This window comes from Drosophila simulans, chromosome 3R (assembly GCF_016746395.2).
Source record: "Drosophila simulans strain w501 chromosome 3R, Prin_Dsim_3.1, whole genome shotgun sequence".
Taxonomy (NCBI): Eukaryota; Metazoa; Arthropoda; class Insecta; order Diptera; family Drosophilidae; genus Drosophila; species Drosophila simulans.
The window spans coordinates 5,972,493-5,989,104 of NC_052523.2; the positions used below are offsets into that span (position 1 = coordinate 5,972,493).

Genomic DNA, 16,612 nt, shown 5'->3' on the forward strand with positions numbered 1-16,612 from the left:
ATTCGATTTTGAAACTAGAGACGCGTCAAGATAGAAAACTGCTTCTAATTACCTGCCGCACTGGTGGCCTGCATATTCAAGCTGGTGCTACTGGCACTCAATGTGGTCGACGACGAGTTGGAGTCAGACGGCGTGTTGGGGCCCGCCGAGTGTGGAGTGCAAGATGCTTGGCCCAGCAGCTTCTGGCGCACCTCCCGAATCTTCAGCTGCAGATCTTGCTTGCGCGGAAAGACATCGCTGTGCTTAGACTGTAGATGAGAATTGGCATAATTTGTATGAGTTAAAGAACTAAAACAACTTACTAAGAAAACTTACCTGAAAGGCCATGGTGGCCTGGGCAGTGGGAAAGTTACCGTGCTCGGCAAACAACTGCAGGACCAGGCTGCGACGCGTCTCCAGGACCTTGCGGTGTCCTTTCTCACTGGCATCGGACCGAGCGCTTTGTAGCGGTGTCTTTGGTGTCCTCGGTGAGCGGCCCGTTTGGTCAGAGCTCTCCAGTTCTGCAAGGCGTTCGTCTTCATTAGGTATTTGAAAATAAAGGTAAAGGTATAAATCAAACTCTTTCAAACGGGTTGCCCTTAACATAAATCAGGGTCTAAAAACTGTTCGTATCACTGACTAGAACATTAACAGTTGAATTAAGCTTACCCTTTAGCTCGTTGTTGAAGTCCGGACCAAAGAATCGCTGCGTGGTCGTAGGCGGTGCCGATGCTGGTTCGTCAATGGAGTCATCCTCGCACACTGGACCATATAGAGAATATGTCAGTCGTAGAACATTGCGTTAACCTTGTCTTCCAATTTAAAACTTACTTAGCTTCTGAACTGGCGGTGGAGCCGTGTTCTTCTTGCGGTAATTCGTGCCGTAGACGCGTGGTGATGAGGGCACAGCAATGGCACTGGGCGACTGGCAATCCTCAGGCTGGAACTGCGGCAGGGCCTTGTACTTCTTCTCGAAATCTACCTGCTTGAGCACACTGCTGTGAATGCATAGGCGTTAATTAAATGAATCTTACGAGAAGTGCTATATTCTTACTTATTCATCTCATCGTTCTTCTTTTTTAGGGCCGCTGCCGTTGATCCTGGAGCACTTTTCATCGGTGACTTGGGCTGCTGATTTATGTTACTGTTGCTGCTGCTGGTTGTCGGCGTCAGTGGCAGTTGCTCATCACTGTTTGGTGTCGTCGTCGAGGACGTGGGCGTGGGCAGAGCCGAGCTAAGGTTGCTGCTGTTCACGTGGCCTATGATGGGCGATGAGGATTCCATCATTGTGGGTGAGTGCAGCTTGCGACTAATGTGCTGTCCATTGCTGGCCCCCAGATTACCCCCAAAGGACACATTGCTCTCTGACTTGCTTTGAGCTGTAAGAATTACACAATATGGTTAGGTACTGCATCGAAATTACAATGTGATCCTCGCAAGTTTACTTACATAGATTCTTCCGCCTCTGCAGTGGAGCTCGACCCAACTGCGCAGGTGTGGGTGCCAAAATAAACTGCTGACCATCCGCGTCTATGTCGCTCTCATCGCCACCGCTTGCTGCTGCTGATGCACATCCACTCATTCCTCCATCCATGCCTCGCTCCGGTGGCGCACTCATGAGATATGTGGCCGACTTTGGGGTAGATGGCATCGATTTGTACGAGGGCGATCTAGCCGGTGGTTCGGCACTATGGCTGGGCGGGTATCCGTGCAGCAGCATCGTGGGTTGCGCACTCACGGGCGGCGGCAGGGAAGACAGGCCGTTGTGGTTCCTCAAGGTGTAACCTCCTGGCGCGAAGGCGTCCAGCTGCAAGTGCTCCAGGCTGGGAGTGCCTGGTTGGTGGGAGCGCTGCAGCAACGTATACTGAAAACCATGTAATGCCTATTATTCAAGAGCTGACTACCAGTGAGTATTTAAGTTGCTTACCGGATGACCCATGGCGAAGAACATCTTCTGACTGGCTGGACCGCCTCCCATGATCTGAGCAGGCGCCGATGCTGGAGGTGTGGCAATGTTGGCCGCATGCCCCAATCCCATGCCCGCGGGCGACGATGGCACACACGCCTGGTGGGCAGCTGCGGAACAAGATGTGGAATTGGATGATGAAGAAGGGATTGTGGTTGAGTTTATCATGACAATGCTGGAGCCACTGGTGGGCACAGGAGCAGCTGATGCTGCTGTGATGGTTATATCGCTGGCATTACTACTACTATGATTTGTTGCCGCCGACGCCTTTGTCATCACGGTAAGAGTTGCTCCTGCTTGACTAGTAACCGCTGCTCCAGCTGCCGTGGAGGTTGCCGTGGCCGCTGTCAGGATACGAGCATTGGCTGGCAATGTGATCTTGTTACAGGCATTAATACTGATGAAGGAGACTGGTCGAAGGGTAGTCGCTCCCGACACGGGTGTTGCTGTGTTGCCAGCAACGTGCTGCTGATTGTACGCGTTGACATCGGTGATCAGCAGCATGGTCGCCGGTTGGGATGTGGTAACCTGCTCCTTGCCCGCTACCTTTGGATTTTCGTGTCTTTCGCCGTCCCCTTCATCTTCCTCCTCCTCTTCATCCTGGCCATGCAACGTGTCTAGGACCAAAGCGTCGTAAAGGATAGCCGCTCGTCCTGTTCCCTTATGGCTGCCGCTCAGTTCGGCGCCTTCTTGGAGCGTCAACAATTTTCGTATGATTGGCGTGGCATTGTTGTTAGTATTGCATGATATTGTTGTTGTGGTTGTTGGTTGGTGTTGTGTTGGAAAATTGGAAAATTTATTAGGGGCTTCGTTATTGGCTGGGTTTGATGATGATGCTGATAATGTGGATGTTGTGACGGTGGCAATCACTGGTGAACCCTGAACCTTCTGCTTGAAAAACAACGGTGGCGGAGTGTTGTGAGGATGTGAATGTGGGTGTTGTTGCGTTCGTATGATGGTGAAGTGATTGATGGTGGGCGTGGGCACGCGGGTGATGACCGTCGGCGGAGTTTCCCCGCGACGCTGGTGCAGATGCTTCAACTGCTGGTGCGGGGAGTTTGAAGGCTGCAGCGGCGTCAAGGATCGCACTATGGTGAACTGCTTGCGCTTGATGGGGGTCACTATGGTGGCCACAGGCGGTGGCGTGGGGGTGGGCGTTATAACGACCTTAGGCATTGCATATGGAACAAGGTCGTCAAATCCAGCTCTGGCATTCACACTGGCCAACTCCTGCATGAACTGCTCATCATCCTCGTCGTCTTCGTCGTCGTCCTCCTCGTCTTCGTCCTCCTCCTCGACCTCATCTCGCTCCTGATCATCCAAGACCGCCTTATCCTTTTCGCTACTCTCCCCCGACTTGGGACCCTGTGTACTGTCTTCCCTATCCGCTTCTTCATCTGGGATCGATTGATTTTGTTATGGGTGAGGTGACACAAATGACAACGCGACAAAGGAAGATCAATAGTGGGGTGTGTTAATTGTGTGTGAGATAGGAGTGAAAGAAACAGAGAGAAAGATGTTATGTTATGCAGAAAGCTTTTGATTGAAAAACTTTGCAGATGAGCTTGCGAACGGTAAATGAGGAGTGGGTCTTGGGCGTGAGGCGATCTATGCAGGTGCTGGGAATGTTCCAATTTTATGTACTCGAAATTAATTTTTGGCACATCAACTTAAGCCAAAATACTAGTTAAATAAAATCATACGACGACAACAAATCATAGTGGAAATAATGCCAGATCTAGCTAAATAAAATTAAATTGTTGGAATAAAATATACAAATAATATTTCCTAAATACAATAATTAACAAACATAATAGTGCGATTTTATAGCTGGTTATCAAAGATCTTTAAGACGGTTGTAAAGCAATATACATACACATTTTAGCAAAGTTTATTTAGAGCGAATCTTACTATTTAATGGACTTTACAACTGTCTTAATGTTCCAAAACTACGTTTAGGTAAATTTACTTTGGCGAAGCCATCGAGGAACATGTCACTCACCTCTAAGATCCGTGGGACTGCGATGGGGATGATGCATCGGGTAGTGAAACTGCTTCTGACTCAAAGCCGTCGCCGTTGGCACATTGAAGTTGAAGATGGCACCGACGCTACCACTATTCTGCGGCGGAGCACTAACCACGCCACCTCCGGCGGCGGATCCCGAACCATTGTTCAGCTTGTATGGCGATGGCGGTTCCTGTTTGATGTCCTCCTGCTTGATGTGTGCCTGCAGGGAGCCAGCGTCCTCCGGCTTGCCACCGCTGCCCTTGGGGCTGATGGGCATTGATTTGAAGGCGCCGCCTAAAGAGCAAAATTTGGGGTATCTTTCGATTAGCATGGAATTGCGTGTTGTAAATAAGCGGGGGTTTTCTCGCCTGTGGGTTGGAATGGTGTTACACCGATTGGGTTCTTGGGACTAGTGTACTGCGTGTAGATGGACATCTGCGTGTATGGCAGCATGTTGCTCTCCAGCACCGGATGTGCTTTGATAGCCTTCGGTTTGAGTGTGATCTCGCGCTCTCCTCCGCTGAGCGGCGGTGCGTTTATGGCCTGGCCATTCGCACCAGATGTATTGTGCTCCTCTGCCGAACGCTGCAAAATAATAAAATCCTCAGTTTAGTTTAATTCTTCAAGTAAAAATAAAGTGTGCCATTAATTTACCTGATTGGCCTCTGGCTGCTGCTTGCGGTAGTCAAAGGGTGTGTCGTCCATGTCCGAGTCATTCACCCGCTCGCGGCAGTGCAGGTCAATCTTCTTCACGGGCTGCTGTTGCTGCTCCTCCTCCACCACCAGCATCTGCTCATCCTCGTCCGATGGCAACTCGTTCTTCATCAGCTTTCCGTTTCCGTTGCCCTTCATCGAGATCGTAGTTGGGGCCTCATCACAGGTGCTATTATAGTTGTCAATCGTCAGCGGTATTATATCGCCCTGCAAATCGGAGGATATGCCCTGACCACCGCAGCTGCCGCTGCCTCCTGGCGTTGAGGGACACATATCGTGCTCCAAGGAATCGGAGCCATCCACCGAGACCAGGCGCTGCTTAGCGTCACCTGTTCCGGCCGCTCCGCCCGCCTTTCCACCCGGCGTAGCTGTCGAGGTGGATGACTTGCGGCGATCTTTGGAGCACCACTTCCATTCCGGATGCAGCTTGAAGTGTGCATCCTTAACAGAGCTGGCCAGCTCGTGGTACTGAGCCTTCTGCTCTGGCTTCAGGGCGTACCACCACTCGCCCAGAATCTTGCTGACCGTACGGTTGTCCTGATTCGGATGCTTCTTGTGCACCATTTTCCGATGTTTCTTTGAGAAGATCATAAAAGCATTCATGGGTCTTCGGATTTTCTTGTTCGCCGGTTGCCCAGCTGCTGTTCCTGCCGCTCCGGCCTGGTGTTGCTGCTGCTGCTGCTGTTGCTGCAGGGCGCTCAACGATTGACTCCTCCGCTTGGCAGCCGATGTGGCCGGTGCACCTGCAGCTCCATCATCATGGCATTCCTCCAGCTTTCGTATGTTGCTGTTGTGGGTGGGCAGCCGCATAGCCGCAGTTTGTTTCTTATTGTTGGCGCTGATCCCGGGCGTCGTGGTCTCAAACACATCATCGTCCAGCTGATCGTCCGGCTCCTCCTGCTGCTGCTGTTGCCTCTGGCTGGCAACTGCGGCCGCTGCTGCTGCCGCCGCCACCTTGGCATCGTTCATTGAGCAGTTGAGTGGCTTGCCCGGCGAGCTTAGTGGGGCGGGCACAATCAGATGGTTGTTGTTGTGGTTCAGCGGCATCTGGGGTGGCGACTGTTGCTGCTGCTGCAGTTGCTGCTGTTGTTGAAGCTGCTGATGTTGCTGCTGCTGTTGCATCATCACCACGTTGTAACTGCTTGCCGATGTGGTAAGGGTCGGAGTGACCGGAGCTGGCGACGCCTTGCTCATAGGCGTCATATGCGGCAACAGCTTGAACCAGGGCGTATTGTAGCCTACAAATATTGGAAGCAAAGGTTATTAAAAGGACACAATAATTATCTTTTCTACATTTAAATAAATAGAACGATTTTGAATTAAATGGACTTTGTTATGCTATCGTGTGAGTGAGTAATGAACCAATAAATCTAAATTCTAACTCTTGTCACTAATGGCCTCAATCAACTTACCGTTTTTTGCCAGCATCTTGTCCTGGCTCATTGAAGCCACTGATGCCGCTGTTGAGGTGGGCGTGTTGGGCTGATGAAATGAAACCGTTGTGGGTGGCAGCGGCACTGATAGCTGAGTGGCGTCCACGATTACGGGATGAAAAGTCTGTCCGCCGCTCACCACCACATGAGGATGTGGCTGCTGCTGGTGCTGCTGATGTTGCTGCTGGCTGCTCGAAATGCGTATAACGCTGGTGGCATGACCCACGCTGTTGTGGCTGCTGCTGCTGCCGCTGGTGGGTGGTGCCGATGGCGCTGGCAAACTGGCAGGTGGCGGTGGAGGCGGTTGGTGATGGTGGTGCTGCTGCTGCAGTGGGTGCTGCTGCGGCGGTGGGGCGTGCATCACCAGCGAAACGGGTGTCGTTTGCGGCGGCAGTGGTTGAGCGCCAACTGTTGATGTTGCTGCTGCCGAAGCTGCAACATGAGTGTTGCCATTGCTGCCCACCTCCCAGATTTTGTTGTTGTTGTTGTTGCTGCTGCTGGTGTTGTTGTTATTGCTGCTGCTGCTGGTGTTATTGGCATTGTAGAGCACCGGACTGGGTGTTGTTTTCCACTTGGAGTCGAGCGGTACGGCCACAGGCTGTTGCTGCTGTTGCTGTTGTTGCTGCTGCGACTGGTTGGCAATGGGTGTGAAAAAGTTCTGCCTATGAGTGGCGGACACATTCACCGGCGAGTGGGCAATGGCATTCAGAGGAGAAGCTCCGGCGTGGTTAACAGGTGAGGTGTAGGAGGGCGTGGCAGATCGGGAGCTGCTCAGAGATACTGAAAGGAATGAAAGAATGGGATAAAATAAATACGGATTTCGAAAAGCACAGTGTCGGTAGGGGTTCGGTGATTCTTCGATCTTTTATGGCATTACATAAGCACTGCAGATATAGTTTGGCCCCCAGCTCAAAGTCCTGGAACGCATTCATGACGTCCTTGCGCTCCTCTTGGGCATTTCCACGAAAATCTCTGTGGCTGGCCAACCGCTGCTTAAAATACACTTTTCTGCCTTCGTCGTCGTGTTGTAGTTGTCACATTCGCTTTGTCCGCTGCATTCGCATCGCTTTGCTTTTTCCGTTCTTGCTCTTCACTTATTTTTTGTGCTCTTGACAGTTCCCACTTTTCAGCATAAATGCGGCAATCGCCGATTCTTCGACGACGTTCTTTCCAAGGGCAGCGGCAGCGACGTCGGCAGCATAAATCGAGCGCCGCTCTCTCCTCGTTTCACGGCTCCAATCTCTTTTTTCTCTCTCTCTCTCACACTCTCCCTCGCGCTCGCCATGTTTGTTTACCTGCCCTGTCGGTGTGCAGCACGCGCTCGTGTGTGTGTGCGTGCCTGGCCGCTCTCAAGTGCATTTTTTTTGTTTAGGTAAAAAGGAATCAAAGGCACAGGGCAAATAACAAGAAAAAGAGCTGGATAAAAGAAAAGAATCTGTTGCGCTTCGCACGCAGCCTCTGCCGGCGTCGCAGCCACCGCTTTGTTTCGACTCAAGTGGCTCTGCCGCTGCGATCGCGACTTATTTTACCTTCTGCAGGTGCTTAGGAATGCGTTCGAACAGTGGCGTGGAAGAGGGGGGTCACGAACCCCCTTGGGTTACAGGGGTTATACAACATAGATTGATGCACAGTTTGATGCTTCTACGGGATATACGAATCAAATGGTATCGAATATCCCAAAAGTCTTTTCAATAGTTTGAAGGACAAATTTTTAAATTATTTGAAATCTTTACAGATTTTACATAAGAAAAGTGATACTTGGTTAGAAATATTAAACCGAAACAGATACTATAAATGATACATAGATAAAACAAGATACAATACAACTTGCTTAAATCGAAACACCAATCAAACTTACTAACATTCTGCGAATTTACAAACCATTGAAAACTATAACTGAACAACATAGAATAATGTTTCTGCCTCTACTACTAGATAATCTAATAACATAAATAAGGTTTAATTTTTCTGACTACGCCACTGCGAACGTCTCCCTTCGCCGCTGCGGCTGCGCAGTCGATGCGTCTGGCGTGTAAATCACGCTGCGGTCACACTCTCAAGTGGCCAGCGTGTGGGAGTGGGAGCGGGAGGGCAGATCTGTCGCTCTCTCCGGCGGACAATGGAACCCTTGATTCGTTTTCGGGATCGAAATTGGAATCGGACACGACCTTTGCGCCGCAGCAGCGACACCTTTCATGAAAAGCGGCGGCCAGGCGGACGGACAAACGACCTTTGTTAAGGTGTGTGAGAAATGGACAGGGGTCGGGAGGTTGGTGAGGAGAGGTGGAGGGAAAAAGAAAGAACTACGGCGCTGCCACAATAAAACTTTATGATATGCATTTTATGGTGAATTGGAAATGCATCGAACCAGAAAACAAGAGACGAAAAAGGTATCGGCCATCACGACTGGACCAAGTGCGCTAGCCTTTTCGTTAAATTAGGAAGAGAATACGTATCTTAAAAAAGATCTGAAATCTCCAATTATTTAAGAGTCATAGTAATTAGAAAAAGAACTCATAGAAAACATTTAACTATTATCATTATAAAGAATTTAAAAACATACATACTTCATTGCACTTTTAAATTTATGAAATTCGTCTAAGCCCGATCGCCTTTTGTGAAACTTTATTAGTTTCCTAGCAAGAAGTTCCTTTAATGTCCTACATTTTATTAATATTGATTATATTATCTGTGGGCTTAAGCTTCAGGAATAATAATGCTACACCAATAAACATTTATGCGTTGGTCAAATAAGCCTCTTTATGGGTACGAATATACTCTACAGGAGGAGCTTGACAAGCCCTTTACCTTAGGCCTGCATTTTATGGTCTTATAAACGAGACTTTTTTCAGTGCCTAAGAAATCCGGTTCTGAATGAAAGACCTTCGTGTCTTCTGCATTCCGAAGAAATACCTTAATGGGGGAGCTCTGTTTTGAAAGGGGAAGAGCGTTCCCCCAGCTAAGTAGGGTGCACAAAAGTTCTTCGGTCCCTAACCGAAATCAAAGAAATGTTTTCCACAAGCGCCGTGAAGAATACCTATCTGGCCTTGTCTCTCTAATTGCGTGAACCGAGATGGATTAACGGTTGAGCCGGCGCTGCATCACAGGCCGAAAAGGGATGGCACGAGGGCTGGGAAGGCCAGCCTTGAAATGAATTACTGCAAACTATGAATAAATTGTTTGAGCCGGGTTCCAGAACGGTGTCTTAAATGCTTTTATGATGCCCTCTGCCAGATCGTAAAGAGTCAAGAGGTGTGATGGTGGCGTAGAGACTTACCCAGCATGACGGCCGCATCGGTCTCCTCCTGATCGTAGCGACCTTTGACCCGATAGTTGGGCGACGTCTCCGAGTCGCGAGAGGTGTCCTCATCGATCTGCGTCTTACTGCTCGATCGACTGTCACTAATAACAAGGAAACAAAATGGTTGCACAGGTTAGTTGATAATTATATAAAAGAGGTCAAAACAGTATTTAAGGGCATTTAAAAAGAATCCAACATTTGAAATTTTTCATTCTGTAAGTATTTAGTTTTGAAGAATATAAACGATGTTGTGACAACAACTTTCCGCGGAAACTCATTTCAAATACATATTTGAAATGCATGTTCTTCTTTTGTTCCAAACACCAAACTCATACTATAATTCTTTAAATTCCTTACATCTTACATTTGTAATATTAAAATATAACGAGAAGTTGTCACTAATACAAGACTCATCCAAAACTAAAATAACTTAAAAATAGTTGTATCCAGAGCGAAAATAGAGCTCACCTGAGCAGACGACCCGGTCCCGTGGACGAGGGCAGGGCACTGGTGTTGCCCTTCTGGTTGAGGTGCCGTGAGCAGTAGCCGCGCCGCTGAGATTCCTTGGTGCAGAGCATGCACAGGCGGCGCCACTGCTTCCCGTTGTACTTCTTCCGCACGCCGGACTCCGACTCCACGATGTCTCCCTTCTTGAAGCGGTGCGGCGTAGTAGCCTGAGATCTGTGGATGGCACTGCCGGTTTATTAGCAAGCGGTAAAGGATAGGGGAGAGGTTATAGCAAACAGACTGGAAAGACCATGTGAGTAGTAGAGTTTTGGCAAGCATTCGCTAATTAAGAAATTTCGTGTGCCATGACTTTCCTATTTATCTCCCTAACTAAAAGATCTCCGCTCACCTTGGTGTTGCTGGATGAGATCGGGGTGTGAGCCTCTGGTCGAGAAGACTGGACGTGCTGCCGCGGCTCTGCATGCTGCTCCGCTTGCTGCAGGCGCTCATCTTCTCCGTGTCCAGGTCGCCGGCCGCTGGCGAGTATCCGATGCCGACCCTTTTGAGTTCATCGTCCGAGTCGTAGTCGTCGTAGCCCCGCGACGACTGCTGCTGTTGCTGCTGCTGCATCTTGAGGTGCTGCCCATTGCTGCACGGGGAGATCACGATGTCCGCCAGGCCGTTGTACTGCTGCGGATGCGACTGCGTCGCCTGGACCACTTGCTCCGATCCGTGGGAGGGGCCGGCGAGTGGGGGTCGCGTCTGGAAAGGCGACGTGGCCGTCGTCCGATAATACTCTTCTTGTTTCACCAGTTGCTGCTGCGCCTGCTGGTGGGAGGACGTGGGTGGTGCCGTCGGCAGCTTGCCATCGGAGCGCGTGGCCACGAAGGTCAATGGCGCGCCGGTGGCCGCCTTCGGGTAAACGATATTGCCACTGGGCACGGCCATTGCCTCGCAAGCTGCTGCTCCTGCTCCCGCTGCCGACACCTTTCGCTTGGCACTGGATGCTGAAGCACTTGCTCCTCCCGAGGGTGTCAGTTCGTTGAGCTCGTCCCACCAAGGCGGCTGCAGGAGTCGTAGATCGGCACGGCGCACAACCTTGGTGGTGGCCTGTAACAATGCAAGGTATTATAAGTTGGGAATTTCGTATAACAAAAAACTAATTCTTATCAATTCGCAACTTTAAACTCAAAAACCTTAAAGCTAAGCAAGCTGAATGCCCCTCACCATTTCATCGCCGATCAGTTGCACGCTGTATTGCTTCGTGGCCTGGTTGATGTCCGTAATGATGCCCTCTACGTAGACGAAGCTTCCGGAGCCACGACCTTCCACCCGCTGGCGCACGCAGACACGGGCATCCAACGTAATCTAATCGAGAAAAGGGAAATGACCTTAGCTTGAAGGGCGACAAAAGAGACAGTATTCGGGATACTTACATCCGCCATGGGCGGGCTGGCATCGAGTATCACATGGTTACGACCCTGGTGCAACACATCCGTATATAGCAGTAATCCCAAGTCGGTGGAATCGAATTCCACGAGTATTGAGTCGGGAGACGCCTCCTGGGCGTGGCGTATTATCCCGGGTGCATAGTTATTCTGGATTTTGGCTAGGACACGCGTGTTGTTCCACTCGCTGAGATCGAGCAGGGATTGCTGCTGTTGCTGCTGCTGCTGGTGTTGTTCCTGTACATGTTGCTGATTGTTTGAGTTAAAGCTAAAACGTTGTTGTTGCTGTTGTTGCTGCTGCTGCTGCTGTTGGTAGTAGACGGCGGTTGTGGGCGTGTGTGTGCGTTGTTGATGATTGATTGTGGCTGCGTGACTATTGTTGCCGCTGGCAACATGTTGCTTGTAAGTACTACCGCTGGCATGTTGCGGGGATGCAATGATAATACGTTGCTGCTGCTGCTGCTGCTTGATATCGCTGCTGCTGTGACTGCTGTTGTTGCTGCTACTGCTGCTGCTGTTGCTACTGTTGTTGCCGGCGCCTGCACCGCAACTCACGATCATGCGATGCTGCTGATTGCCGTTGGCCAGGCCATCGCCGTTGCCAGTTGTATCGGCGGGTTTCTGCTGCTTCTGCAGACTCACTTGCTGCTGCTGCTGGGGATGCTGCTCGGTCTTGTCCAGCTCGGCTGGATCGAACTTTCGCTTCTTGGGATGCTGCCGCGGCTGAGGTGGTTGCTGTTGCTGAGGTGTGCTGCAGGTTGCTGCAGTTGCGGTTGTTGTCTGTAGGTGCGGCTGGAACAGCACATGTTGCTGCTGCTGCTGCTGTTGGTGTTGCTGGTGCTGCTGCGTTGCTGTTGACTCGGCGGCTGCTGTTGTTGTTGCTGTTGGTATACCGGCGATCGTTGCTCCCGTTGCTGGTATCACCATTTTGTTGGCGGCAACAACAAATACTTGTTGCTGCTGCTGATGCTGTTGCTGCTGTTTGTTTGTTATGACATAAGTCTCGGCTGCGGCAATCGCGACTGCTGCTGCTCCATGTGTTGCTGTTGCAGTTGCATTGGCAGCGCTGAGCATCGTAGTTGTGGCAGCAACATGTGTGTGGCTTGTTCTCGGGGGGAGGAGTGGGTGCAGCAGCAGGGCTTGATTTTCCTTCGGCTTCCTGGGATTGGTGTTGCTACTGCAACGGCGGTGACATCAGCAGCATCCTTCCTGCAATCGAAGCGAAAGGCGAGAAAATTTGTTAATTGGGTTGACAACAGAAAACCATTAAAATCAACGACGACGCCGTTGTCGATGTCATTTCATAATTAGTGTAATCCGCATCCGGACAACCCTGACATCCTGCCCACGATCCACAGGACTCGCAGAAACTCTGGCGCCCGACGTCGAGCCATAAAATTCAATCTCGTCCAACTAGGGGTCTCTCTCTCCTTCTGAGGGTGTCTGTCTGTGTGCGAATTTGCGACAACGACAACGGAAACATTTTAATTTGCACAGACGTCCAGTGGTCTGGGCTGGCTTGTGGGCGGTGGGCGTGGCTGCAGCCGGCATTTAAAAAAAGGGTAAAAATGAATATAAATGACACTTGAAACATTTTATGCCAAAGCCACACAGACTGACGGACGTACAGTTGCACAAAAAGTCAAAATCATGCGGCAACCACAAATACACCCGCACACAGAAAGAGGCGCAATTGTAGGTCCACTTGCAACAGCCTCGACTTTTTCAAACGGGGGCGAAAATATGGTGTATGCCAGGTTATGCCCTTAATGGCTTACACAACCACATGGCAATGAATACTTCCGAAGAAACTTCATCACCTCATTACGATTCATGCAGTAGCTTGTACGGTTTATTGGCTATTATTATGCAATCCTGGTGATTCTGAACTAGTTTCCACTAGTTTTATTACGTTTTGTTACTCTATAGATGGGATTATTTTTGATGAGACCACAATTTCTATACTAAATGAGGAAACTGCATTCTAATATGTAATAGTACACATATGTATGAAAGTCAAGTAAAATAAGAAGTTTAAAATGCCATATCTTAACCTCCCAACTGATAGAACTTATAATCCATCTCGTTCCCCAATTAATTTCACCCAAGCTTTATCATCTTAGTTCCATTTTTGCTCTCAATTCATCAGACAAAGCGGCCCACAAAAGTGTTGCATACTTCTGGGCATGATACGTATACGACCGTTAGGCAGAGTTGCCACATCTCGGTGGCAGCGACTGCAAATACGGCTTATCGCAGGAGCAACTCCTCCAATGCCATTTCCATTTTCAATTTGATCCCCGTCGTCTGCCATCCACAATCCGCATCCATCTACATCGCCCCATCTGTAGACCCAACTCAGGTCGGTTGTGTGTAGGCGTAATTGCGGGAAATGACTGCCACGCCCATTGTGGGCGAGCTCTTAAACCCATACACACGTACTATGCGATACCACCACCAATGCAGACACACACGAATACAGTGGGAACGAAGCTAAATTGAAGCAACGTAGCAACCAGGAATGAATATAGAAATGAAGGGAAAAAATGAAAAACCTGCAGCCTTGGCCATATTGTTGTTGCAGTTAGCAGTTGTTGCTGCTGCGCGGGACAAGTGCAATGATTGCTTTATTTTCCCTATTCCCTCCCGCCCCCCTCTTCCACCATCAACCAATTTTCACAACTTTGCTTTTCATTACTGCGGCCAGGGCTTTCGCGCTTTCGGTTGCTAGGCTGCCACCAGCGACTTGCAATTGTTAGGAAAAATCCACAAGGGCGGCGTTGCAGAGGCGAGAAGAAGACGCTCAAAGGTGGCAGACACGGTGTCTGGTACAGTTGTTGGGGCAAGCGTGGAAAGTGCCAGCACACACTGCGAAAAATCAGCGAGATGTTTAGGCGGGGAAAAGTGCTGGAAGGGCACTAACTTAGCTTTATATAACAACACTTCTAAAGTAGAGCAATATTACTAAAGCAATCTCATTCTTAGTAAGAAATACTGATTGAAGGTGATAAGTTTTGGCTGACTATTTATTTATTTATTATTTGAATTGTGCTCCTAAATTTCTTTCAGTGCCATTGACGGATTTTTGAGGAACCAAGAAAGTTCTGCCTCAGATGACGACTGAGCCTCAGGATCAGGCTAAAAACTCGACTTGCGATTAGTTGGACACATGCTTACATGCACACACCATTACACCGTCAGCATGCTCCCCTTCCACACACGCACACACACTCATTCACATCCGCACAACACAGTGGCAAGCTTATGCACATATTTATAAAGCTTTTATGTAAATAACTGCATATCTTCTATATTTGTTCATGCGTTGCAGCATAGGGCGTGTGTGGGTGTGTTCTGGGTGCTTTTGTGTGTGTGCTCAGTCACAGAAAACGACATCAAGGGGTGGGGAGGGGGGTTAGCTTGCTACCGATGCGTGCCTAAGTAAATCTAACCATATCCAGTGCTCTTAACTTTATTTTGATGGCTGCGAGTCCGGATCTTGTGTGCACTTTACAGCTTCCACCAACAGCCAGTAAAATAGAAAAGTGATGCTACATTTTACGATAAACGAACGAACATACTCCCGATCCTCAGATCACTAGGTATTTCAGATTAATAATGTAAATTCAAACTGTACTGTACAATGTACATCATATGTACATTATATGGTTTTATCCAGATTTCCAAAATTGTTTTAAACTCATAGAAGAAATCTATAATAAATCACTTCTTACAACAGTTGGTATCGGAATAATTGTACGGGTTTTCGTTACTTACTACTTAGTAGGCATAATAAAGTTCAAATGCTCGTTTGAGCTACTGAATATTAATACCCATTCTACTTCCATTGGCCAAAATAAACTGCTTTAGTAATACCTTTAAAAGCCTTTAGGTAAATAAACGATTATTATCCCTCATTGATGATTAACTTAGCTGTGAACGTTCATCTGTTCAATTGCCAGACAATGGGATTTCCTTGCAATTTAACTGGCATAAAATCCAAAACCTTGCAATGCAATGTGTGCATTATTACAGTTATCTGTTTATTGTATTCCCCATTGCCAAAATTTCAGCAATTTTGTTTGTCATTTGTGTTTTAGCGTGTGTATGTTGGGTTGGTTCGTGTGTAAGTGTGCTAGTGTGAGTGTGAGTGTGACTGTTTCAATCGCCATCATTTCCATCTGCATTGTCTTTATTGTTGCCATTGTTGCTTTTTATGATGTGGTTCAGCAACTGCATTTGGCATGCATGTCAATTTCTTGTGCTCTCATTGCACTTGGCTTTTGCTGTTATTGTTTTAGTTAGTTATTGTTGGCTGCTGTTGTTAATTGGCATACTCAGTTTTATGACGCAAACACACACGCAAACTATTGCTAATACTAATGCCTACACGATCGATCTCAATGCAGTCGTGCTAAATTGAATGCAAAACATGCGTGAGAACGAGACGACGACATGTGTTTGTGATATAGTAGAGTGCATTTTTTACACCGGAAATATTAATAACATGAATAACATTTCATGTGAAACGCAGCATAGGTAGATTAGGCTTAAATCCCATCCACGTTCAGTAAAATATATTTCTTTTTATATTTTATTGAACTAGCATAATTAAAACTTGGCAACATTATTTTTTTCTCTGCAAATTTGTTATGGACATGGAGGAATCTAATTAGAGAGTTCCTTGAACCCTAACGGTCATTTGTTTTGGCGCCAAATCGAAAACGAAACGAAAAGTGTAGAACACACGAGCAACGAAGAAGAGAGCGAGCCGAAAAGTCCATGCAGAAAGTTAATCTCGCATTTACTACCTCTCTTTCCCGCACTCACTCAGTGTGCTACTCCCCTTTCGGTCTCTCGCTCCCTCCCGCACTCAATGCACTTAGCAACGGGACAAACGCAGCAACTGCGCTGCCGACGTCGCCGCCCGGCTGCTGCAATGTCAGTAACCCCACTCGAGCGAAAGAGCGAGAGGGAGTAAGAGCTATGGAAAGGGAGAATGAATGATAGTGGGGGAGTGCAGTTAGCGTTGTGAATTTGTTTGCTGTGATTTTTCTGTGCATATTTTTTCTGACATTTTTACGTTGTATTTTATGCTGTTGCCAACTCGTCAACAATCCTTCGCCCATTCCCCAAATCAACTGAAGCCAAAAACAAAAAAAAGTGAGCTCTTAGTCATTCAAAGCATGCAACAACAAAATAATGCAGCAGCATCAAGTGAGAGTGAGTTGTGCGCAGGGAGCAGCTCCTCCCCATCACACTCTGTTCGCCCCGTCCCCCCCCACCCACTATTTTTCACTCCAGGAAAAGCAGAGA

At 48.5% G+C, this 16,612-nt stretch overlaps 1 protein-coding gene across 15 annotated transcripts in view; it reads right to left on the reverse strand.

The window, feature by feature from the left end:
* Positions 1–16,612, reverse strand: part of LOC6727359 (putative transcription factor capicua) — a 45,128-nt gene that overhangs the window by 3,464 nt on the left and 25,052 nt on the right. For 4 of the 15 annotated variants that reach the window (XM_039295772.2, XM_039295770.2, XM_039295777.2 and 1 more), the window contains exons 3-18: positions 11,285–12,505; positions 11,076–11,216; positions 10,258–10,958; positions 9,870–10,094; positions 9,378–9,502; positions 6,080–6,880; positions 4,608–5,905; positions 4,322–4,538; positions 3,948–4,247; positions 1,907–2,634; positions 1,429–1,843; positions 1,034–1,358; positions 811–977; positions 649–741; positions 316–515; positions 53–248 (exon numbers count right to left, since the gene is read on the reverse strand). In XM_039295772.2, coding sequence (XP_039151706.1) covers positions 53–248; positions 316–515; positions 649–741; positions 811–977; positions 1,034–1,358; positions 1,429–1,843; positions 1,907–2,634; positions 3,948–4,247; positions 4,322–4,538; positions 4,608–5,905; positions 6,080–6,880; positions 9,378–9,502; positions 9,870–10,094; positions 10,258–10,958; positions 11,076–11,216; positions 11,285–12,370 — 7,018 coding nt within the window. In that variant the 5' untranslated portion in view covers positions 12,371–12,505. Of the gene's footprint in view, positions 1–52; positions 249–315; positions 516–648; positions 742–810; positions 978–1,033; positions 1,359–1,428; positions 1,844–1,906; positions 3,343–3,947; positions 4,248–4,321; positions 4,539–4,607; positions 5,906–6,079; positions 6,881–6,977; positions 7,348–9,377; positions 9,503–9,869; positions 10,095–10,257; positions 10,959–11,075; positions 11,217–11,284; positions 12,506–16,612 lie in introns of those variants that run through there. The other 11 variants (XM_039295778.2, XM_039295779.2, XM_039295773.2 and 8 more) reach the window with 10 other exon arrangements.